The 23,712-nt window shown below is 55.4% G+C and overlaps 1 protein-coding gene across 1 annotated transcript in view; it reads right to left on the reverse strand.

Annotated features, from left to right (window-relative positions):
• PSD2 (pleckstrin and Sec7 domain containing 2) overlaps window positions 1–11,073 on the reverse strand; it is a gene marked incomplete at its 3' end in the record, with an annotated part of 36,337 nt that extends 25,264 nt beyond the window's left edge. Inside the window, exons 1-5 of the mRNA XM_082835543.1 lie at window positions 11,041–11,073; window positions 8,301–8,728; window positions 4,802–5,242; window positions 4,224–4,418; window positions 1,094–1,174 (exon numbers count right to left, since the gene is read on the reverse strand). Of these exons, the coding sequence (XP_082691669.1) occupies window positions 1,094–1,174; window positions 4,224–4,418; window positions 4,802–5,242; window positions 8,301–8,728; window positions 11,041–11,052 (1,157 nt within the window). The 5' untranslated portion in view covers window positions 11,053–11,073. The remainder of the gene's footprint in view (window positions 1–1,093; window positions 1,175–4,223; window positions 4,419–4,801; window positions 5,243–8,300; window positions 8,729–11,040) is intronic.
• Window positions 11,074–23,712: the final 12,639 nt, after the last annotated feature.

A 23,712-nucleotide genomic window follows, 5' to 3' on the forward strand; every position in this document is an offset into this window, starting at 1 on the left:
AAAACGTACAGCATCTAATAGAAAAATTACTAAGCACACAGAGAAATAGGATATAAGATGGAAAGCCAAGAGAGAAACAATAGAAACAGATACAGATGATGCAGATATCGGGGTAAAAGCAGACAAGGACTTTCAAATAACTGTGACTAATATGTTCAAAGAAAGAGAGGGAAAGATGGGGAAAGTAAGTAGAAAATAAATCAAAAGATGAAGAATTCCCCCCATAGAATTAAAACCTACCCAAAAAAATGTTTAATAAAATGAAATTTCCAGAACTGAAAAATAAAACAATAGAAAGTGAAAACTCAGTAAATGGGGTTAACAGCATAGGACACACAGAGAAAGGGTAAGTGAACTGGAAGCAGGTCAATAGAAAATATCCCAACTGAAACAGAGAAAAAAGAAGGGAAAATAAAGTTTTTAAAAGTGTGAGAGGCAATTAAGAGGTGAACAGATCTAACATACATGGGACCACCCACCCCTCAGCTCAGAGACCGCCGCCCCTCCCCAGGAGGGCTCTGGCCTAGGGTCTCCCTGCTGGCCCTGCCGCCGGGTCCGCTGGACACTGGGCTGCATCTTCCCATTCCCGCCCTCTGCTCCCTGGGGTCTGCACCTGCCCCTCCTGAGGGCCACTCCCCAGGTCCAAACACCAACAGGACCTGAGGGCAAATTCCATTTTGGCTATCTCCTCCCTCAGTGACTGTGGGGAACTGGCCCACAGTTTCTCCACAAGTAAATGGGATGATACCGCCTACCTTACAGGGGTGTTGCTAAGATGCAGTCAGCAGGGTGTGTAAAGGGTACATCTTGCAGACAGGAAGCGCTCAGTACAGGCAAGCCTTTTGGCCCTTTCCCCTCCTGAAGAGTCACGACTGCATTCCCACCTTCATATTTTCAGCACCCACCGCAGAGCCAGCACTCACTGAGTCTCTGCATTGCTGCTGCTCTCATGACCCCTTCCCCTCAACCTCCCCAGAGGGGTCAAGAGACTTGTCCAAGGTCTTGCACAGCAAGTTTACAGTAGAGCTGGCAGGAGAATCCAGATGTGTGGCTGTATCGCCTGTGGGCACTATCCCATCCCAGCCCCACTGACCTGAGTGCTCGGTCCAGAGTCAGGCCTGAGAAGTCAAAGAAGCTGAGGTACTCCCCGGCCACCAGCCTGCTGAACTCGTTGCTGCCAGGAGAGCAGGGGTTATCCATTAGAAGCAGGGCACAGCAAACAGTGGGGGTTCGTGGCAGTGGGCCCCTGGGGACCCTGACCCACCCACCCAGACCTGCCCGCTCCTCTGCTGTCTCCCTTGCTAGCCAGTTGGGCTCTGACAGTTCAACCTTGGGCCAGGAGGTGGGGGAGTCAGGAAAGCTTCCTAGAGGAGGTGATGTCTCATCCAATACCTTCAGGAAAGGAAGAGCCACCCACGTGAAGGGAGTAGGAGGTGAGATGATGCAAAGTGTCCGCAGTAGGGGAAACTGTCCAAGAAGCTACCAGCAGGGCCATGTGGCTGGGGCTGGAGAGCAGGAATGGGGGCAGCAAGAGATGAGGCAGGGAACCGGGCCTGAGGGCCGAGGCAAGGACTGGGACTTGATCTGGAAGAGTTTGAAGCAGGGAAGGGGTGAGTGAGATGGCCAGATCTGTATTTGGAACACTGCCTGTGGAGTGGAGGCCCACGGGGGTAGGAGCTGTCCACGAGAGACATGGAAGGGGTGAGGAGGAGGGATGTTTGGGTGGCAGAATCCACAGGACATGGAGAGGGATGGAGTGGGTGTGGGGCATGACAGAGAGGGTGGCCCCTGGGGTGATGCCCAGAGCCCAGGACAACAGGTAGAGCTAGAAGCACCCATGTGAGAGTCATCAGCCCTTAACTGGTGATTAACAACTCAGTAGGAAGAGGGACGAGCCCATGTGAGAGGAGGGGGCACAGACAGGCCAGCAGATCCAGGTCAGAGATCTGAGGAGAACCCCTGTCAGGGTGAGCTGAGGGAATAGATAGCCAGAGAAGGAGACAGACAAACAGCAGCCCGAGAGGTAGGGGTATGCTGTCCTGGAGGCCAAGGAAGAGAGTGTTTCAAGACTGGAGTGATGAATTCTTGCCAAAAAGCAGAGCATATTTCCACCTGAATCCAATCAAGCCCCGAGCTCTCCCTCCTGTTTACAGAAACGGGTGAAGTAACACCATGAGGACACCAAATCCAAAACGTGGAAAGTTCTTCCGGACAAATGACTCTGTTTCTTCAACAAATACATGGCATTACAAAAAGGAGGGGGACTGGCAACCGCTGTTGGCTACAAGAGGCCTAAGAGACATATTGGCTAAATGTAATGCATGTACCTTATTTGCGTCCTGATTTGAACAAACATTTTTGAGACAACCAGAGAAAATTAAGCATAGACCAAATGTTAGAGATACTAAGGAAGTTTTGTTAACTTTGTCAGAAATTATAATGGAATTATGACTGTCTAAAAAAATATCCTAGTCAGTTATAGACACATACTAAATATTTATGGATCATATGATAGAGAGTCTGAAATATGCTTTAAAATATTCTAGCAAATGTGAGGGGAAGAAGCTGTGGGGGAAATAGATCAAACAAGAATAGAAAAATATTGATAACTTTGAAGCTGAGTGATGGGTACATGGAAGTTTAAGATGTTACTTTCTCTGCCTTTGTGTATGCTTGAAATTTTCATAATAAAAAGTTTAATTAAAGAAAAAGAAAGGGGCTTCCCTGGTGGCGCAGTGGTTGAGAGTCCGCCTGCCGATGCGGGGGCGGCCGGTTCGTGCCCAGGTCCGGGAAGATCCCACATGCCGCGGAGCGGCTGGGCCTGTGAGCCATGGCCGCTGAGGCTGCGCGTCCGGAGGCTGTGCTCCGCAACGGGAGAGGCCACAACAGTGAGAGGCCCGCATACCACAAGAAAGGAAAAAAAAAAAAAAAAAGAAAAAGAAAGGAGTGACCGGTGTGTCAAGGCTGTTGAAGGGGAGAAAGTTGAGGCCCAGTAGCAGACACCAGATTCAAAGACACCAGGCCGCCACTGACTCTAGTAAGAGGGGCTTGTGAAGGGCCCCTCCAGGGGAAGAAGCCAACCTGGAGGCACTGAATGTGCAGAAGGGGAGGGGACAGAGGCCATCCAGAGCAGAAAATAGAATTTTGGCTGTGAAGAGGCTGGGGGAGGAAGTACGATTTGAGGAAGGATTTTTGTTTCAGATGGGAAAGAGTTAAGCACAATTAAATGCTGATGGGAAAACTCTTGTAGAGGGAGTGGTTGAAAAGACAGGGGAGGGTGGGGATCAACCGTAATGAAGGAGGATGTCATTAGGTTCGGGGACTATAGCCCAGTGGGAGAGGTGAGGGTGTGGGTGATGCAATTTTGGGGGAGGCCCAGGGCAGGAGTGCCCTGGAGGCAACGGAGGGTGGAGGAGTCAGGAGGGAGGGAGAAGGGGGGATCCTCAGGACTTCCCTGTGGCCTAAGCCCCAGTCAGCTCTGACTTGGGGTCTAGAGTCTGGGCTGCCTCTCTTAGCCTGGGAGCAGCTCTCTCCAGAGGCTCGGCCTGCTTCTGTGCATCTTGAAGGCTTATGTGGGTGTTGGGGGTCCTTTGGATGGCCAGGCAAGAAGGACAAGGCAGGTGGACATGCTGCTGGCCGGACCTGCTCAGGACACACCAGCTGACTTCACAGCTGACTGTCCCCTACCCCTCAGGACTTCAACCTGGCTAGTTCCCTTCCCCTAAGTCCAAAGACCGGGGCTTGTGCTTTGGCGGCTCCCGCCCCTTCAGCTGGTCCCAACAGACACACAGTGAATGGGGCTTCATGAGGGCCAGGATCCCCTTCCCCAGCTCCTGGGTCCCCCGAGGTCCCAGCCAGGCCCAGGTTCCCCTCCCTCCTTGGCCCCATTAGGTGGCCCACCAGCCCCTGCCCGGCTGCTCTGTCCTCACTACCGTCCACCACGGCCCCATAACCACATGCCACATGCCACTCCCCCAGCCCCAAGGGGCCGCCCTGCCACACCTCTCCTCCCTCAGAGCCGGGGGCGCCCTCGCCCAGGCAGCCCAGAAAGGAAACAGATTTAGGGCAAGGCCCAGAATGAGGTCAGTGGCAGGAGGAAAAGTTCTTGGGGACTGTTGGGAGCCCCCAGAACCAGGCCCCCCTGAAAGCAGCCACCCACACCCCGCCTTGGGCCGAGGAAGACACCGGGTTTGCCTGGGGTGGGGGTGCGGAGATGAGCTCACTTCTTGCCCAGCTGCCGGGCAACATCGCAACGCTGGAAGCCCTCCAGGTGGTAGAGGCGGCGTGCCAGCCGGCGGGCAGCTTCACTCATGCCCTGGCCCCCGTTGGCCAGTGGGTCTGCGCTGCCAGGCTCCAGCCCCTCCGAGCTGCTCAGCTCTGAGTCTGAGTCCGACAGGCCGTCCTTCAGGCTGGGGTCGCTGCAGAGGGAAGGTGGGGTTGGGGAGGAGGATGTCAGAAGCCGTGGTTGGGGGCTGGAAGGTCTCCCCAGGCCTCTGAAAATCCAGGGGTCAGACCAGGGAAAGAAGCTCCACTGCATCGGGACAGAATCAAGTCAGACTTTTAGAAAAGTCCTCAAAGGATATCATTAGATGATCAGCTCCCTGACTCCACCTTGGCTAGAAAGGCCTGGAAGGGCAGAATGGAACCTCAGGCTGGGGGTGCAGAGGGTGGGCACGATGACCTTGCAGAGGGCTGTTCACTCCAGACCCCCGGATGTCCTAACTTGCTTTGCCTCCTCTGGGTCTCAGTTTCCCCATCTGCTCAATGGTTCTCTTGGCTCCCAGCCTGGGCCCTGCCTCACCTGGCCGAGTTCAGCAACTTGTCCATGTCTTCCTCCTCGTCTTCCTCATCCCCGCCTGGGCCCGGGGGTCCATCTTCATGGAAGCCATTGGGCACGGCCGTGAGAGACAGGCGGCTCAGGACATTCTCGGAGCGGCTGCCGGAGATGGAGCGCCGCAGGGGGCTGCCCAGCTCCCCATCACCGCCAGCTGCCCCCATGTTCCCCTCGGACCCCATGTCCCCAGTGCCCAAGCCAGCCCCTGGCTCAGGGCTATCCCGGGCCCGCTGCTGGATGAGGGGCGTGAGGGGGGCCTCGAAGCTGACGCAGCTGTCGCTCTCATCCGTGAGGCTCAGCACATCGAGGGAGTCCAGGCTGCTGTACTGTGTGCTCCGCAGCAGCTCCGACTCCACAATCTTCTCAAATGTGGCGCTGAAGCCGTCCCGCACATCTGGTTCTCCTGGCCTGTGGGATGCGAGGACCAGTCACCATCCTGCCAGGTGTCCCCCTTACAGGTGCTAGGATGGCACCAATCCATGTCTGGGAGCTCCCTGGGGGCAGGGAATGGGCATGGATCGTGTCCTGTTTGTTCTTTCTGCCAGCCCTTGTTGAGCACTAGGTGCCAGATGCTGGAAAGGGTACCAGGGCACAGCAGTGAAAGGACAGGCGTGGTCCTGCCCCCCCTGCCCACCGTGCCTGGCCCACAGTGGGCATCACTGAGCTAAATGAATGAATGTGAGACTCTCCCTCAGCCTGGCCTGGGAAGGGGGTGGGGGGCTGCTTCCTTCAGGCTCCCCATCACAGCTAGTGTCACACAGGGTCATAATTTTGCTGTCCCCACAACCTGGGTGGTTCTTAGCCTGGCTGCCACATTCTAGCTCTCAGGGCTTGCCTTTAATGTCACCTCCTCAGAGAGACTGCGGGAGGCAGGCCCACACCACCCAACACACTGGCCCCTCAGGGTACCTCTTCATTTCCTCCCAGCCCCTCTCAGCATGTAGTATTCTGTTTGTTCCCCTGTTTACACCTGTTTCCCCCCACCCACACACAAGGCCAGGAAGCACCCAGCACACAGTAGGTCCTCTAAACCCTGCTGAGTGGTGCACTGGGTGAATGGACAGATGCCCATCAGCCCCACAGCCCACTACACTGCCTAAGCCCTTGCAGAGCCCTGTGCTGCCCCCGAAAAAGGCCTTTGCACCAGCAGTTCCCTCTGCCCAGAGTGCTCTTTCCTCAAGCTGAAGTCTTCCTTTCGCATCCCTTTCTCACCCTGACTGCCCTATTTATAACTAGGACCTGCCCCCAAACACCCCAGCCCCTTTTTCTTGCTTTATTTTTTCCAAGGCACTTGTCGCCTTCCAACATATGACATATTATCTGTCTCCTCACTAGACCATAAGCTCCATGAAAGTAGGAATTTTTGTATAGTCTGTTCACTGATGTAGCCCCAGCACCTAAAATCGAGCATCACACATAGATGGACCGAGGCCTCTTATCCACTGGGGAGATGCACAAGTAAGCAGGAAAAACAGGCAAGGAAGAGGACTAAAAGAGATAAAAATAGAGACAGAGAGAAGAAGAGAAATAAGAGAGAGATAAGAAAGAGACAGAGAAAAGAGATACAGAGAGCACGAAAAACAAAGACAGAGAGACAGAAAGTAACAGAGATAAAGAGATACACGCAGAGAGAGAGAGAGAGAGAGAGAAACATAGAGACAGCAAAAGCAAGAGACACAGAAAAAGAAAGAAGCAGGCTGAGCCCAGCCCATTTCAGATAAACCAAGGCCCACCATTTGCAAAGAAGCACACCCCTGGTAACCTTGAGGATCTAGCCATGCCCTGCTTAGCCCCTAGTCCCTGGGGCTTAGCAGAGACTGAGCCATATTTGGAGGACTGGGAAGTGCCCCACCTCCTCAAACCCCTCCTTGGACCCCCAGTGCCTAAGTTTGATCCCTGAGTGCTTCCTGGAGAAATACTGACCTGAGAGAGAAAAGCTGAGGCCACGGCCATCGGCCACCCCTGTCCCACCAGGAGTTGAGATGGCAGCCTCATTTGGAGAAGGAAGTGGGGAAAGGGCAGAAACCGAAAAGGCGGTAGGATGCCCAGCAGGGGGCTGGGATGGAAGTTACCTTTACTGACCTCCAGGAGGAGGGGAGGGAAGAGAAGGGCCACTGCCCTGGCTGCCAGAGCAGACACCCAAAATCTGCCCAGCAGCTGTCTCTGCCAGGCCCATGCTGGGTCCTGGAAAAAGAAGACAGAGTCCTGCCCTTGGGGGCTCTCATCTCGTGTCAGAGCCAAGAACGGTCCCCATATCTACCCCCCTCTCGTGTACCTGAGCAAACCTGAGGGGTAGTTTTGACAGGGGCTTGAAGACCATCAGCTTAATCTCCAAACTTCCATCTGCCTCCACCTTCAGCCATCCTCCAAAATTATACCAATCTAAATACAAGCAGCGTGCTCCAAGAAGCCCCAGCCTCCGGCCCGCCCCCATAGGCCCCGCCCCCCATAGGCCCGGATGGAAACTCTCTCTTGGCACACCCGGCACACACTGGCGTCTGACCCCACGTACTCACTTTCCTGCCCTTGGAGACCTAGGCACACTCAGCCCCACACATCCACGTGCAGACCCAAACGTGCAACTCAAATGCACAGGCCAGACACACTGACATGCTCACACATCCCCGTGCACACACCAGTATACACACACATGCATGCCCCACAAACACATGCTCGCACACCTCCTACCCCCTTGTCTGCCCGGGTCAGTGCCTGCAGTGGTACACGGTAAGCCTTCTATATGCTTTCTTTTCTCAGCCCACACTGGGGGTTTCTAGACATTCCCCTGCCCCATCCCCGCCTCCTTGTCCAACTGGCACCTTTAAGACGCCGGGCCTCTCCACCTCCAGCTGAGGATAACAGAAATGGGGCTGTAACTCCAGGAAGTAGGACTTACTCCAATAAGTAGGAGCTCCTGGTCGAACTCCCAGATGGCACTCAGGGAGGAGTAGCTGACAAAGATTAATCCACATAAGCCTACTCTCTTGAGGTGAGTTGCAGAATTGGGACATTCTCATCTCCAAGAAGCAGAGGGATAGGCCAGATGACCTCCCACATCAAGGCATTTTGGAACTCTGATGTCCAGCCTGGGATGGAGGGAGTGTGGCCCTCCAACCCCACATAGAAACAACCCACGGTGGAAGGGGAGTTGGGGGAGGGACGGATTGGGAGTTTGGGATTAGCAGATGCAAACTATTATATATAGAATGGGTAAACAACAAGGTCCTATTGTATAGCACAGGGAACTATATTCAATATCCTATAATAAACCACAATGGACGAGAAAAAAAATTTTTAAAAAGAAACAGCCCTATCTCTTATGGCCCTATCCTCCCAAAACAGGGACATAAAATTCCCATTTCATGTATGAGGAAAAACAAGAACCAGAAAGGGTAAGTGGCTAGGCCCAGCCCACACAGCATTGGAGCAAATGTGGTGAGCCCCCCATCCCGAGACACCCACTTACCCCAGTGGAGGATCCTCAGTGTCTGGACAGAGGCTCCTGGAGGCATCGTCCCCCTCTGCCAGCCCACCAGCCCTCCAGGGCCTGGACTCTGTAGAGTCTTCCAGAATGTTTGAGTCTGGCCCCAGGGCTAGGCCATTGGTGAGGGAGAGGCCAAGGCTGAGGCCGTGCAGGGCCATGTCCAGGCCCTTGGTATGCCCCTCAGTGTGCACCACCAGGGTGCCCCTCATCTCATGCCCTGGGCTGGTGTGGCCACTGTTCAGGTCCTCACTGGATGCCATTCCATTCTGGACCCCAGGCTCCTCCTCAGCCTCCAGGCTGGGGTCGCAGGTGGCACCATCTTCCCCAGGCAGTGCAGATAGAAGCTTATCCTCATCCATGGCAGCCATGGCTTCTACCCCGTGCTGGCTGCTTTTGGGACCCAACTTGACCTGGCAGTGGATGGAGAGAGAAAGGGGTGGATCAGAAAGAGCAGGTGCTGGGGGTCCAAAGCCCAGCAGAACCAGCAGCAGGCAGCCTGCCTGAAGACAAGAGGATGGCCCAGATGATCTTCCCAGGGCCTCTCAGCTGGAGTCTGGGTTCAGGCTGTGGCCTCTGCACTGCCTTGCTCAGGCCAGCACCACTCACCTCTCCCTGGAGCCCCAGCCACTGGTGTGCCCCAGTCCTACCTTCCCCGTTAACTCTTATATATCTCTGTTGTGCCCTTCAGAATTCATCAAAACCCTCCGAGGAAGATCCAGTTTGGCAGGTACTAGGGAAGGGTCCAGGACTCCTCCAAGGGCACTTCCTCTCTCGCTGGTGAGAGAAGGGAACAAAACCCCAGGCCTACAGCAGCCAGCCACCTTGCCTCTTTCCATGTTCCCTTGCCCTGGCTCCAGGAGCGAGACAAGTGGTGACTGAAAAGATCTGGACTGGGGGCTGACTTTAGAGGGAGAGTTAAGTAGGGAGGCAAGGAAGTCAACAGAAGTGCAGCGTTATTAACAGAGGCCGCCCCAGAGAAGCCAAAGTGAGGCCCCGAGGAGGCGCTGTCCAGGGTGCTGAGAGGGGCAGCGCCACCCGGGAGACTGGCCGAGAGCGGGGCTTCCTCCACCGCTGAGCGCCCAAAGCCCTGGCTGCGCGGGGTGCAAGGAGGAGGGGGCCTGGGGTTCCCCTCTACACCCGGCCCCGGCCCCAGCGCTCACCCATCCTTGAGGAGGGACTCGTGAGGAGGCTGCCACGGGGCCCTCCAGGGGAGAGCACTGGAAGGGGAGCCCCACTCACTGTGCGGCCTCGTGGGGTCCACGTTGGGACTCCTCACTACTCCACCCAGGCCAGCCCCCGCCCCTCTGTCCTGCCCGGGGTCTGTTTCTCCTCTGTAGAATGAGGAGACCCATTTTCCCTGCCATCTCCACACACACACCCTTTTTTAAACGGATCAGAACAAGCTCAATTTCCCAGAAGCTTCCTGTCCAATCTCAGGAGGGTGGGCAATGTGACGGGCTGTGCTCTGGCTCTCCCCTCAGCCCTCTCTGCCCCACCTCACCCCTAGTGGCCTCTGCCACCAAGGACACAGACCAGTCCCTCCAAAGAACTTCCTTCCTGCCCTCTTTGGACCTCAGCTTCCCCCAGTAACCCCACTCTCCTCTGAAGAAAGGGTGCTGGGCGTTCAGGAAACGGCGGGAGGAGGAGAGGCATGCAGGTATAGCAACAGGGATTTAAGTGAGGCCCATACTCCCCATACTCACCTGGTCAAAAGCGTCACCTGAGGAACTTGTTAAAATACAGATAGGCCCTCCCTCAGGCCTCCTGAACCAGAATCTATAGGGAACGGGTATAGTAATCTGTTATTCTTATAATAAGGCAAGTTTGGGAAACACTGGGTTAGACTCCAGGAGAAACTTCCCACTTAGAGATGAGCCTGGAGAGGAAGGTGAGTCTACTTCTCTGGGGGCTTCTGGGCCCTTGGGAGGAGCTCTGCCACCACAGGACCACTTAAGATTCATGTACCCCTTGGTTTTCAAACACGGAGTGGAAGAGAAGAGGTAGGACCGATGGGGATCTGGGGACCCAGCCCACCCACCCTGACAGTCACCTCCTAGAGTTTTGAAGACTGTATGAGCATAAGATTTTACTCTAAAAAACAAAACAAAAACAAAACAAAACTTCCACAGACTAAAAAAAAAAAAATCTGAAAAGCTAGGCTCTAGAATATCTGGGCCCTGATCCTAGGACACTGGAGACCCCAAGGGGCTCGGCACTGAGTGAGGGATTCTTTCTGGTCTGCCCTAAATCCCTGCTGCTGCAGTTGCTATTTCAATCCGTTCCCTCGGGTTGTGTACTCAGAGCAAGGAGAACAGGAAGTAATCTCCTCAGCTGAGACTCCTTGGGGGTGAGGGGAGCATTTAGAAAGGAAAGAGGAGGGACAGTGGGGCCTCTGGGCCTGCTGCCTGAGTTCCAGTCCTCTGGCCTGCTTTCTAGCCCACAGGCCTGGGTGAGCACTGGATCTGTGGCACAGGGTTTCAACCTAATTCCACCAGGATTCCTCAAGCTCCCACACCCACACATAGATGCTTAGGTCCCCTTTGGCCAGGGCTCTGCCTGAGCTCCCAGTAAGGCCTGAGATTTGACAGCATAAGTGGCTTCACCTGGTGCTCAGTCTACACCAGCCCCAAAGCCAGGGTTATGGACAGATCAAGGACCTCTTGGGAGGCCCCTACATCACCTCCAACTTCCAGCAGCTGCCTCAGGCTGGCTCTAGCCCTACCTGCCCTGCCATGTCCTCCTGCAGCTGAGAGCAAGATGGAGGTTCTGCCAACACCAGGCACGGGGCCGGGTCCTCAGCTTCTGGGGGTGGACAGACAAGGGGCACATTGAGCTCCACTCTGGGAAGAGGCCCAGAGTCCCTGCCTGGGCTAAAGGCCAGCTGAGCCCAGAAAGAGCTGAGCCAGGACCCCCCTCTCTTGCTGGGACCAAGGGAGGGGTGCCCTTCAGGGCAGAGGCGTGAAACAATGCCCCAAGTCCTCACTCTGAATCACCATGTGACCTGGGACTCATCATTGTCCCCTCTGGCCTTTGTGAACCCATCTGCAGAATGGGGGCATCACCTCTGCTCTCCTTCCCCAGGGCTGGTGGCAGAACTTAAGGTCATGAATGATGAGAGGGCTGAGATCCAAGGAAAAACAAACTCACTACAGAGGTCAAGGAGAAAGGCAGCTATGGCCCACTCTCTCCACTACCACATTTGACATACGGGGAGACTGAGGCACAGAACCAGGAAAGGCTTTGCCCCAGGTCACACAGTGAGTAGCTACCTCTAGACTCAGGAGTAGCCTCCCTCTGCACCTGGATGGGCTGGAAGTACAGGATGAGCCCCAGTTTCCCAGACCCTCCCTCAGGATCATGGCTCAAATCCTCATCCAGAAGAGTCTACACAAAGCAGTGACCCTGCCCACTTCCAGCCCTGCTGGCAAGAGCAGGGGAGGGGGTACAGCTGGGCCACAGGGCCCACTCATGAGAAGGAGATGCCTACAAATGACAGCCCAGCAGTGGCTAGATCCTCTGCATCCTCCCTCAGCCAGAACCAGGCCCCTCTCTCAGCAGGGGCTCCTGTGATTGCCCTTGGGATAACCTTGGGCATAGCAGCCTCTTTTTCAGCACCAACCAAAATGGGGTCCATGACGGTAATGGAACCCTGGCTGGGCCAGGGCTGAATGCCAAGCCAGCCACTTTCTGGGTCTCAGCTGTTCCTGCAACAACCCTATCCCCCCTCCCCACTCTCCCATGGCAGCTGGAGTGAGTTGTGAAAACACAAATTATATCATACCCCTCCCTCACTGGCAACCCTCCATCAGCTCCCATCGCCAATCTGGCCTCCTCAGCATGGCCTAAAAAGGCTCTGCCTGAGCTGGTTCACTACCCTCAGCCCATCCCCACCCCAGCAGCCACACTGGCCTTCTTTCTGCTCCCTGAGCTCATTCCCACCTCAGGGCCTTTGCACCAGCTGTACCCTTGGCCTAGAATGCTCTTTCCCTAGATCTTTTTTTTTTTTCCTATGGTTCTAGCCTGAACCAGTTTTTACTATGATGGTTTTATTTTACTCATTTATTTTTTTTATTACTATTTACTTTTATTTTTGGCTGCATTGGGTCTTCGTTGCTGTGCGCAGGCTTTCTCTGGTTGCGGCGAGCGGGGTCTACTCTTCGTTGTGGTGTGCGGGCTTCTCATTGCAGTGGCTTCTCTTGTTGTGAAGCACGGGCTCTAGGCGCATGGGCTTCAGTAGTTGTGGCACGCAGGCTCAGTAGTTGTGGCACGCAGGCTCAGTAGTTGTGGCACGCGAGCTCTAGAGCGCAGGCTCAGTAGTTGTGGCGCACGGGCTTAGTTGCTCCGCGGCATGTGGGATCTTCCTGTGTCCCCTGCATTGGCAGGCGGATTCTTAACCACTGCACCACCAGGGAAGCCCTCCCTAGATCTTTAAATGACTGCCTCTTCTGTCACTCAGGGCTCAACTCCAGTGCTGCCTCCTCAGAGAGGCCCTCTCTGACTACACAGCACTCTTTTACACTCCTTCATGGAGAAACATATCTGCTAAGCATTGTTTAGCAGACCTGAAACTCCCTTTTCTATTTGTTTCCTTATTTTCTGCCCATCTCGCTCACTAGGTGGTAAGTTCAGTGAGGGTGGGGACTATGTCATGTTCACTGCTGTCTCTCCCAGAGCCTAGCACAGTGCCTGGCAAACAGTGGACACTTTTTAAATATTTAGTGAATGACAACCTAGAGATTACCATCATCCCCATTGTAAGCAGAGGCTGAGAGAGGTTGAGGACCATGCTCAGGGTCACGAAGGTGGAAAGTGACAAGGCTGGCTTCTGCGTGGAACGATGCGGGACTGTCATAGGGATAACCTCGTAAAGTGCCTTCCATGCTGGGATCCAAGCTAGGGACTGTGGGAAGCCCAAGGAAAGGGCTGGAGGGCCCAACATGTTCTCTAAGACAGAGGGCAGATGCACAGGTGCAGGCGCCCGCGTGCACGTCTGTGAGCAAGCGTGCAGTACAGGCATTTGTGGGCACACACACATCCCACGTATATTCAGACCCATAAACACACATAAAGTGAGCTGGACAGCTACTCATGAGGTAGGCTCCTGAGGTGGTGAGGAGCCCACAAGCCTAGGGGCAAGGTCCGGGGCAGCTAGACCTACATCACTGGGCAGCTGGGTGATTGGTTGAAACCATTCTGCTCTGGGAGCAGCCGGGGCAGGGGAGGGGCAACCCAGTGCTTCAGGCTAGGGCAGGTGGTGGGGAAGACAGGAACCCACACTGACCACAGCCACAACCCTGGCATCAGGCAGCTGTGTGGGTTTGGGAGGAGATGGGGGAGTACAGGCCAACCTGGTAGAAATGGGGACACAGGAGGCAGAGCTGGGATGGGGACCCGTGGCACTGAGCACTACCCAGGACAGGCAAAATCTAAGCGCCTGTGGGGTGTCCAAGAGTGCCCACAGCCCAGGCAGGGTATGTAGAGGGGACAGGGAACAGAGAAAATCATCCTGGAATGTCAGTGTACAGGCAAAACTGAGGCTACAGCTGTCCCAGGCAGCAGGGCTGGGAGCCAGGCACTCAGGTGTTGCCTCCAATGTGCTAGGGGGGCTTGGGCAAATGAAACCCTTCTCTGGCCTCATTCCCTGTGTACATCAGAGATTCCTAACCATTTCTAAGCCTTAGACCTCTTTGAGCATCTGATGGAACTCTGGATCTTGCTCCAGACAGACTCACACAGGTACACAATATTCTGAGTATTTTTTGAGAGGCTCGTGGACCCCTACAGCCCATCCATAGGAACTGGGCATGAACCCCAACCTGGATAATCCCCAAGGACTTTCCACCTCTGACACTGTACACTCGGAGTTCCATGAACGCTACTTGGAAAAAAAAAAAAAAAAGCTGGAAAACTTTCATTCTCAGACCTATTTTCTGCCCCGGGGAACCTACCCTGAACACCCCCATTGGTTCCACTGCCCTTTCCCAAAATTTCTACTACACTAATTGACTCCCTAGCTCACCCAGATCTTAGCGCATAGGATGGGATCTTCACACACACACAAACACACAACTGTACCCACATGGACAGTTAAATTAGACGATCAGCGAAAAGGGCTGGTGTGTTGTAAGTGCTCAGAACAGACCTTGGCCAGCTGTGCCCCACACCATTCATGGGGCCCAGGCTGGCCCAGACCTGTCCACTCCAGGCCTCCACAAGAACCTGCTGAGCCACTGACAGCACGAGCAACAGGGAGGTGACGGGAAGACCTCTCAGCGGGGCCCCTGGATCACACAGCTCACCATGCCCCCCCACAATCTCTGCCAGCCAACAAGTCTGGAGGTCAGGACCTTCCCGTCATCCCAGAGCTGTGAGCACACTCCGAGGCACAGATCAGCCTGGATGTGTACCTCCTCCATGTCCCACCTGCCCGGGGCAGGGAGATGCCCCGGATAATACGGAGGGATGTCTACCCAGGAGCCTTGAGAACTGCCCTGCCTCCATTCCCCAAAGTGACCCTAATCCTTCTACCTACTTGGTCTTCTCAGCTTGGACCACCTAGTGCCTCAGATAGGACAGTCCAGGACAGTGGGTCAGCGCCCTAACTGTGCAGTCAGAAAGACCTGGCTTCAAATCCCACAAGCTGTGTCACCTCAGGAAAGTTGCCTACCTCTCTGAGCCTCAGCACCCTCCTCAGCAAAATGGGGATGGTGGTGCTAACAGCATCTGCCCCACAGGGCTGCAGGGAGGACAAAGGAGATGGCTTGGCTGCGATGCTCAGCTCAGAGTCAGGCACAAGTGCTCAGGGAAGGGTGCTTTTCCAGAACCATCTCTCAGGTCTGCAGGGGAGGGAGCTGGCTGCCCACATTGGGGGCGGAATGCACAGTAGAGCAGCACAGGACACCCAGTGGGCCCCAGCAGACATTTGCCCTAGGCAGCCTGTCAGAGCAGGTTCTGAGGTAGCGGCTTCAGAAGCCCAGCCTGAGGGTGGAGGCAGGAGAAAGGCTCCTGTGGGGACCAGGAGGATGGGCCAGAGAGGGTGCCCCACCCTTTCCTGAGGCAGGTGAGGACCCTACAGTCCTGGCCCCACTAACACTCCTGCCCCAGACCCGGCTCCCTCCTAGCTTTCCATCTCAAGGCACAAAAGCCACACCAGGTACAGGGCAAGGGCCAGGGGTCTGGACCTCCCTTAAAAGGCTCCCATTCCCTTCAGGTGATGTTAATCTGGGATTAACCGGGAGCCCAGCACCAGCCGGCTTTCTTCCTCTCAGCCTGGCCTTGGGTTGTGGGCGTCTGGAAGGCCTCCTTTCTCATGGTGGGGCAGGCAGAGGTTCCTGGGATTGGGTGTACATTTGCATCTTATCTGCATGTGCCCCGCAGCCTGCTGGGACTTTCAGGGGCCCCTGGGCCCAGCTCTGCAAAGGTCATTCTTTTACATCTCCCAGCTTACTTCACTCGCCGCCCCACAGCCACTTGGCACCTTCATTTGCTTAGCATTTGCATACATCTGCATGCTGGTTTGGAGAGCCCTCAACACTGATGAAATTCACAGCGTCTGCTGTCAAACCCCAAATCATGTTTATAGCTGGTGACTCTACCCCCAGTCAACTTCCCTGCAGGGTGAGCCCTCAGTTACTTGGGACCACAAAGGACTAGGCTGTTCTGGTTGAGCTGGCTGCTGCCTGTCTTCCTGGAACTTCAGCTGGCACCTGGGACTCACTCTGCTTCTTGAGCCGCATTTGAGCCATGAGCCTGCAGGTTGAAAGCTTAACCCCAAAAGCTACAATGAACTGACCAAGGGCAAGTGCTCCCAGCAAGTCCTGCCTTGGCTAAAAAGCCTGGGGAAGGGCAGACTCCAGGGGCTCAAACTCTGAGCAGCCTCCCCCCAGTCTGGTTCAACAGCCAGGAGAGATGAACCAAGAAACTTCGTCCTCCCTGCTCCCTGCCCAATTTTCATTTACCCCATACTCTCGAGATCCTCACATTCTCTGTCCACCCTGCCTCTTCCTCTCTGCCTCCGTCCCGGAGACCTTCCTCCCCACCCTCTCCCCAACCTCTTGATTACATCACTCCACGTAACCCCTCCCTTGCTGAGGTTCCTCTTCTCCTCCCTCCCTCCTCTTACCCTGTCCTCTACTGTCTGTTTTAGGGCTTCGGCACAGGGTCTGACAAAGGTTGTGGTCTCCTTGGGCCCGGCTGAAGGTGAGCAGCGTGTGGTGCAAAGTGAGCGGGTGTGAAAGGGTCTGTCCCCATCTTTGAAACTGGCCCTCCTATTCAGCCATAGCCCACTGATGGGAGATCTGGGGGTTGATAAAAGTCTCACCCCTTCATGGACTGTCCATGGGATAGGAGTGTCCATGGGATAGGAGAGAAAGAGAGGAGTCAGGAATGACGCCAGTATTTCGACCCTGAGCACCTAGAAGGATGGAGTTGCAATTCCTGAGATGGGGAAGACCGGGTGGAGCAAGTTTGGGAGAGAAGATCAGGAGGAGAGGAGCTCAGCTTTGGACAAGTTGGGTTTGAGGTGTCCAGTAGACATGGCAGTCGAGATGCTGAGTGGGCTTTTGGAGCTCAGGAGAGAAGTCAAAATTGGGGATATAAATCTGGGAGCTGGCAGCATATAGGTGGTGCGTAAAGCCATAGGACTGATGAGATCGGCTCAGGAGTGAATGCAGATGAGGAAGAACAGCCATACGAGGGCTGAGTCCTGAGCACTCCAATATTGTGAGCTGCGGGTTGGGGAGAAGGAGACTGAGAAGGAGTAACCACGAGGTCAGAGGAAAACAGGACAATGGATGTCCTGGAGATCAAGGAATGTATTACAAGGAAGAGGGAGAGATTGAAGGTGCCAAAGGAGGCAGATGAGGACTGAGAGTGGCTATTGGGTGTAGCAACATGGAGGTCATTGGTGACCTTGAGAAGAGCAGTCAGCGGATAACCCTTCTGGGGAGGTTTGCTGTAAAGAGGAGCACAGAGATGCAGTGGTAGCTGGCTGGAGAAAATGAGAGAGCCATCTTTTAAGACAGGAGAAACAATAACAAGATATCTGCTGAAAGCGACTTCCCTGGTGGCGCAGTGGTTAAGAACCCGCCTGCCAATGCAGGGGACACGGGTTCGATCCCTAGTCCAGGAAGATCCCACATGCCTTGGAGCCACTAAGCCCGTGAGCCACAACTACTGAGCCTGCACTCTAGAGCCTGCGAGCCACAACTACTGAGCCCGCGCACCACGACTACTGAAGCCCGCGCACCTAGAGCCCATGCTCCACAACAAGAGAAGCCACCGCCATGAGAAGCCCACACACTGCAACGAAGAGTAGCCGCCGATCACCGCAACTAGAGAAAGCCCACACGCAGCAAGGAAGATCCCACGCAGCCAAAAATAAAATAAATAAATAAATGTATTACCAAAAAAAAAAAGACATCTGCTGATGGAATGATCCACTGGGGTGGAGCCTATAATGCAGGAGGGGGCATTTGCTGGAACAGTGTGCCCTCCGCCGCCCACATTATAGGTTCCCCCTCTACTGCACAAGGGGACAGGATCTATTTGCACAAGTCAAGGGCTGGCCTAAACCAGAAGCAGGGACACTTCATCCGCAGCAACTGGGGAAGGCAGAGCAGCGGGTACAGATGCTAGTGGATGGGTGAACGTAGCACTGGGAGTCTGAGGAAGTTCTAACTGCTTCTGTTTTCTCAAAGAAGTAGGAAGCAATGCCATCAGCTTTGAGGGAGGATTGCAGAAGAGGGGCTAGGGTTGAAGGCAGAACAGAAAGAGTGAAACAGTCATCAGGTAGGGGGAGAGGGAATGGACTTAGGACCCATGTGGGACTGAGGGACAGCACTAAGGACACACCCGAAGTTCATGGTTTTGAACTAAATGTGAGACCAGTCAGGGCAGTGGATTTTCTCAGCCCCATTCAGCTGCACAGAGGGAGCAGACCAGGCACTGCATTTAACCAGGGTTGGGGTTTTGCCAAGCGAGTATGAAGAAGTGAAATGAGGTAAGGGAGTTAGGGTCTTCAAGGGAGAGACTATCCTGACTTTTATAGTGGCAGCTGCCTCTGAGCCAGCCCCTGCCCCCACTCAAAGTCCCTCCGCTGCTGGTACCTGAAAGCTCACCATCCACTCCCTGCTGTGGGTTGTGTGTGGCCTTCCCTCTGCCCTCATCCCACCAAGATCTGGGGAAATGAACTTCCCATACGCTGTTCCTTTGACCTGGAAAGTGCCTCAGACCTCACACACTCAAACCAGCATTCTCCACATCCTGTCCAAGCCATTGCATGACAGCCCTCCCCACCACTAGTCAGATACCAGTGCTCTTCATTCTGCCTCCTAATCTCTCCTTACTCCATCCCTTCTCTCCACCCCCCACCTGCCATACCCCAGTCCCAGCAGGGCCACCACACCAACTCCATTCCCCCTGTGCACTCCCTCTGTGCGCCGTACGCAGCAGCCTAGAATCCAGTGCACCAGCATCCTGTGCTGGACCATGTCACAGCCTCCTGACCATCCCTTTCACCCCATTCGCCCCGCCAGTCCATGCCATCCTCCTCAGAGCGCCCTTCCCAGCACTCACATCTGCCTCATCGCTCCCCTCTTTAAAACCCTTCAGTAGCTCCTCGTGCCCTTGGGGAAAGGGCCAGCTGTCAGCCCACATTCTAGGTCAGCTGTGGTCCAGGCCCCACCCCCTTTCTTCCTGTCTTGCCCCCCACTCCCTCTCCTCCCCCCCGACCCTGTGCCCCTCACTGCTTTCTCGGGGCTTCTTCCCCACACTGACAGCACCTGCCCTGAGTTGTGGCTCATCCCATCCACACCCCTGAGGCTGTGAACTCCTTGAAGGCGCCATTAGCATCTGCTTAATCACCCTTCTCCGGCCTATGTTCTGAAGGGGGGGTTCAGTCAGTTTTGCTGACCTGGAGTGCGGGTGACCAGGTGGATGAAGCTTCTGGAGGTAGGGAAGAGGGAGGAACAGGATTGAAACAAAGGGACTCCTTAGCCAAGTGACCTAACTTAGCACCACCTATTATAGCACAGGCTAATGACATGCGCCTGCTGATGGACACGACATCACCTATGGGATATTCCTGCCCAAAATATTTAACCTGACTCTACTTATGAGAAAGCAATAAGACAAACCCAGAATGTGGGGCATTCTACATGAACACTGACCAGGGCTCTTTAAAACTGACAATGTCATAAGAGACTTCAAAAAAAAAAAAAAAGCAGAGAATTGTTCTAGATTAAAGGAGACTAAAGAGACATAACTAAATGCAATGTGTGATCCTTTATCCAAAAAAAAATTTTTTAAGCTATAAAGAACATTACAGGGACAACTAGAGAGATTTGAATATGGATTACATGAGATTAGATGGCATCATTAAATTTCTTGGGTATGATCAACAGTACAGTTATTATGTAGAAAAATGCCCTTGTCTCAGGAAATTCATGTTGAAGTATTTAGAGCTGAAGTGCTATGATGTGTGCAACTTACTTTCAGAAGTTTCAGAGAGAGACAGAAAAACAAATGTGGGCAAAATGTCAACAATTGGCAAACTAGGTCTCTAGGTGAAGGGTATATAGGTGGGTGTTCATTGTTCGATCAGATGTGACAAGACAAAAAGTTAGGGGGGAGGGAAGGGAGTGGAGGGAGACACTCTAAAGAGGGGAGCTCAGGGCCCCTGATGGCGCAGGAGTCAGGAGAGGGCAGTCCTTACTGCAGCAGACAGCACGCTGGGCTGTGGGCCTGACCTGGACGCCGGAGTCCTCCCGGGCCAAGCAGACACAGCCCTGGAGTGGCTCACCACCTAAACAGGGTCAGGCTTACCTACGAGCAAACCAACTTAGGAAGACAGGGCCCTGCAGGAAACAGCCAGGTCCCAGGGAGACCAGCAGGGCAGCCCTCAGCCGGGACAGGACTGGCAGGAAGAGGGGCCCTAACCCACCTCTGCCTGAACCGTAGCAAGGAGCTGGGTCTGTCCCAGGCCCACCCCCCTACCAAACACCCCTCAAGGGGTGACAGCCTGAGTGTATCCTCCCGTGTGAGGAGCCAGGCTAAATATGGAGCCCCAGACATAAGATGCCTCTCAAAACAGATTTTCCTGGAAAAGACCATCTGGCAAAGAATGTCTAGAGCATCGTCTGTCATGAGAGGCAGTGTTGTTCTCCTTCAGGCCAACGTCCGGAACGGGAATGCCTCGATCCCAGCTCTCTAGAAGATCCCAGCTTAGTGCCTCCGTTTTCCCCAAGTTCACTCTCTTGCTCCAGATGAAAAGGTGCTCAGTCCCACCTCCCTCCTAACTTGTACCTCCAAGGAAGAAGAGAATGAGATTGGGGACAGAAGTCCAAGCTTCAAGCAGTTCTGCCCACGTGCAAATCCTGATTCTGCCACTTACTAACCAGGTGACTCTGAACAAGCAACGTTTCCCTGAGCCTCGGTATCCACAAACTGGAAATAATGGGCATACCTCCCTCTAAAGGCTGGTCTGTGTAGGAGAGTACTTAGCACAGTGGCAGTGCACGATTCTGGAAGCTGGGCGAAGCAGTGTCCCCCCCACCCCTCTCTCAGTCCTGTCAAGAGCAGCAAGTCCTTTCCAGGTAACTTTGCTCCCCTGCGTTAGGAAACACTGCGGGTCAGGTCGGCTGGGGTGTGCACACCCATAGCTGTCAGACCAGCAGCAGGAGGGAAGCCTCTCAGGCTGGCACAGGGCGCTCCTGGGATTACAGGGTACAAGTCACCTAAGCATTGAGGTTTCAGCCCCTGCAAAAGGCACCAGCAGGGGAGGACTTCAAAGGGCATTCCAGTCAACCTTCTACCTTTAGTTGGGCCACCACCCACCTACTCATCCCAATGTGTGGGAATCCTCTGGTTCAGGCCACAACCTAGGGACTGCCATGTTTCCACCAGGACCAAACTTTGCAGTAGCCTCATTCAAAAGCCACTGACTCTTACCATATGCTGGGGAAAAGGGGCTCTTGAGAGGGAAGGTGGGTATGACGTAAGAGAGGTTAGGTGGGTAAGGGAGGGCAGCTGGTCCATTTTGCTGATTCAGAGATCACAGGTCATAGAACTTGCAACATCCCTGGGAGGTAGTGTTTCTAACCTCCCAAGGAAGGAGTGGAAAAATGACTATATCTGCCAGGGCCAGAGGTTGGACTTGGAGATGGTCCCATGCCCCTTCCCCACTCTCCCTCGAGCTGCCTGAGTATCCCCCATTAAGCAGCTTTTGTTTCCAGGGTCTGGAAGAAGGAGCTGGAGAACCCAGGAAAGTCCAAATGCCTCTCCCCAAACCCAGGCTGCTCATCTGTCCTGGCCAAACCCTGAGCCCTCTCCCTGCTCCCCATTCACCCACCCATCAAGTTCAGCCTGGCTTATCCTGAGCCTTCCAGGAATTCTCAGGCCCACTTCCATTGTGGCTGGTGCCCCCAGTTCTCTCCCAGGGCACCCCAAGATGGCCCTAAGGTTAAGGGATGGGCTGAGGCAGTGGCCCCCTGGGCCTGTGCAGAGACAATGCCCCCAGTTCTGACTCAGGGAGTCCCCAGGTCCTCCAGGGAGAGCAAGAGTTAGAATACCTCCTCCTAGGAGGGGGGCGAGCTAAGCAGGTGGTCCCCACATTTGGACTCCCTGCCCCACCCCAGCCCTAGCAGTGACTACTAGGACGCCTCCCTCCCTGCGGCTGCCACAGCCATTATGTGCCTCCTGGCCTTGCCTGATGCCTGCCACGCCCCCATGCAAGCCTTGCTCCAGCGGCAGAGCTCAGAGCCGCTGAGGCCTGGCCGCTAAGCCAGGCTGTCAAAGTTGGGAAACTGGAAACAGAAATAAATCTTCAAAGCTGCTCCGTGGTAAAGGTGGTGGCCAGCAGGCCTGGCACCCAACACCCCAGGTCCCTGGCCACCAAGCTTCAATGGCACCCCATCAACGTACACATATGCACTCGGATTAGACAAACGGCGGAGGGGCGCGGGGTGGGGGGGAGGAGATCAGGAGACAACTGGGCTGCCGGCCCTAACCCTCCCTGCAGGCTGGCCTGGGGCTCTCTAGCGGTGCCCTCTCTCCCTGGCCCAGACTCTGCCATCCCGGGCTTCCTCTTTCGGCCCCATCTCCATGACAACCGTATCCTTCAGATGCTCCAGCCGCCACGGAATTGATCTCGAAATGTAGCTTTGTTAGCAGACCCAGGCGGGCACGGAGGGCGGAGGGCGGCGCCGCCACCCAGCATGCTCCCCCCAACCCCAGCAGCCCCTCCCGGCCCCCAGCCCGGCTTCGGGAGGGGCGGGGTCCCGGAGCACGCTGACCCTGGGAACAAGGTGTTCCCGCACGGCCCGACTCACCGCTCCGGCTCCCAGTCGCTGGGTCCAGCCTCTCACGGTGGGGCCATGAGGAGGCCACCGCTGGACTGACCGTCCCACTCCGCCACCGCCTGTCGGGGCTCCCGCGCTCGCTGCTATCCCTTCAGGTGTCGGAGCGCGTCTGTGGAGAAGCAGAGCAGAGGTAGGGGGGACGGACAGCAGGAGGGAGGGAAGGAAGTAGAGAAGGAGGGAGGGAGGAGCGGGAAGGGCGGGGAAGGGCGGGGGGACTGCGGGCGGGGGGCGGGGGGAATGGAGCCGGGAGGCGACAGCGGCCACGCAGGCCGCCCGCCCGCCTGCCCACCTGACCCAGCTCTGCACTGAGGGCCGGATCGCGCGCCCGGACCCGGCCGAGAAGGGAGGCAAGCCCTGTCCCGCACAAGCCCGTGCCGGCCCTTTAAGAAAGTGGGGGAGGGGAGCGCTGCGAGGTTCCGCCCCCGCTCCTAGCCCAGCCGAGCTCCAGCTGTCCTCTAACCCCGGGCCAGCCGGCCGGACCCAACATCCTCGGCAGGACCTTGGGGCCCCAGACCCTGAGCCCTCAGGAACCACCCTCCTCGAGGTGAAGGAGGGAGCGGGTCCTTGCCCTCCTCCCCTGGTCTGTTCGTGGTCCGACTCCTTGCCCTCCACACCCCCGCCAGCGCTCGCGCACCGTGGCGCGCGCACACACACCGCCACACACACACACACACACCGCCACACACACACACACACACACACACACACACACACACACACACACACACACACACACACACACACACACACACACACACACACACACACACACACACACACACACACACACTCCCGCCCAGGGGAGACCCAGCCGACTGAGAGGAGCGAGGAGTGAGAGGAGCGAGGAGTGCCAGGATCACGGTGGATGATCCCAGAGAGAGAGGGAGGCTGAGCCCAACCTACTTAGCTACCTACTGAGACAGACAGAGGGACAGACAGACCTGGGATATGGGGTGAGAAGGGGGGCTTGGGACAGAGCTGGAAGGAGTGCAGTGAGGAGGGGTGCAGGAGAGAGGGACAAAGGGGAGAGACCCTGA

The sequence above is a fragment of the Leucopleurus acutus genome (assembly GCF_964270905.1).
Source record: "Leucopleurus acutus genome assembly, chromosome: 3".
Lineage (NCBI taxonomy): Eukaryota > Metazoa > Chordata > Mammalia > Artiodactyla > Delphinidae > Leucopleurus > Leucopleurus acutus.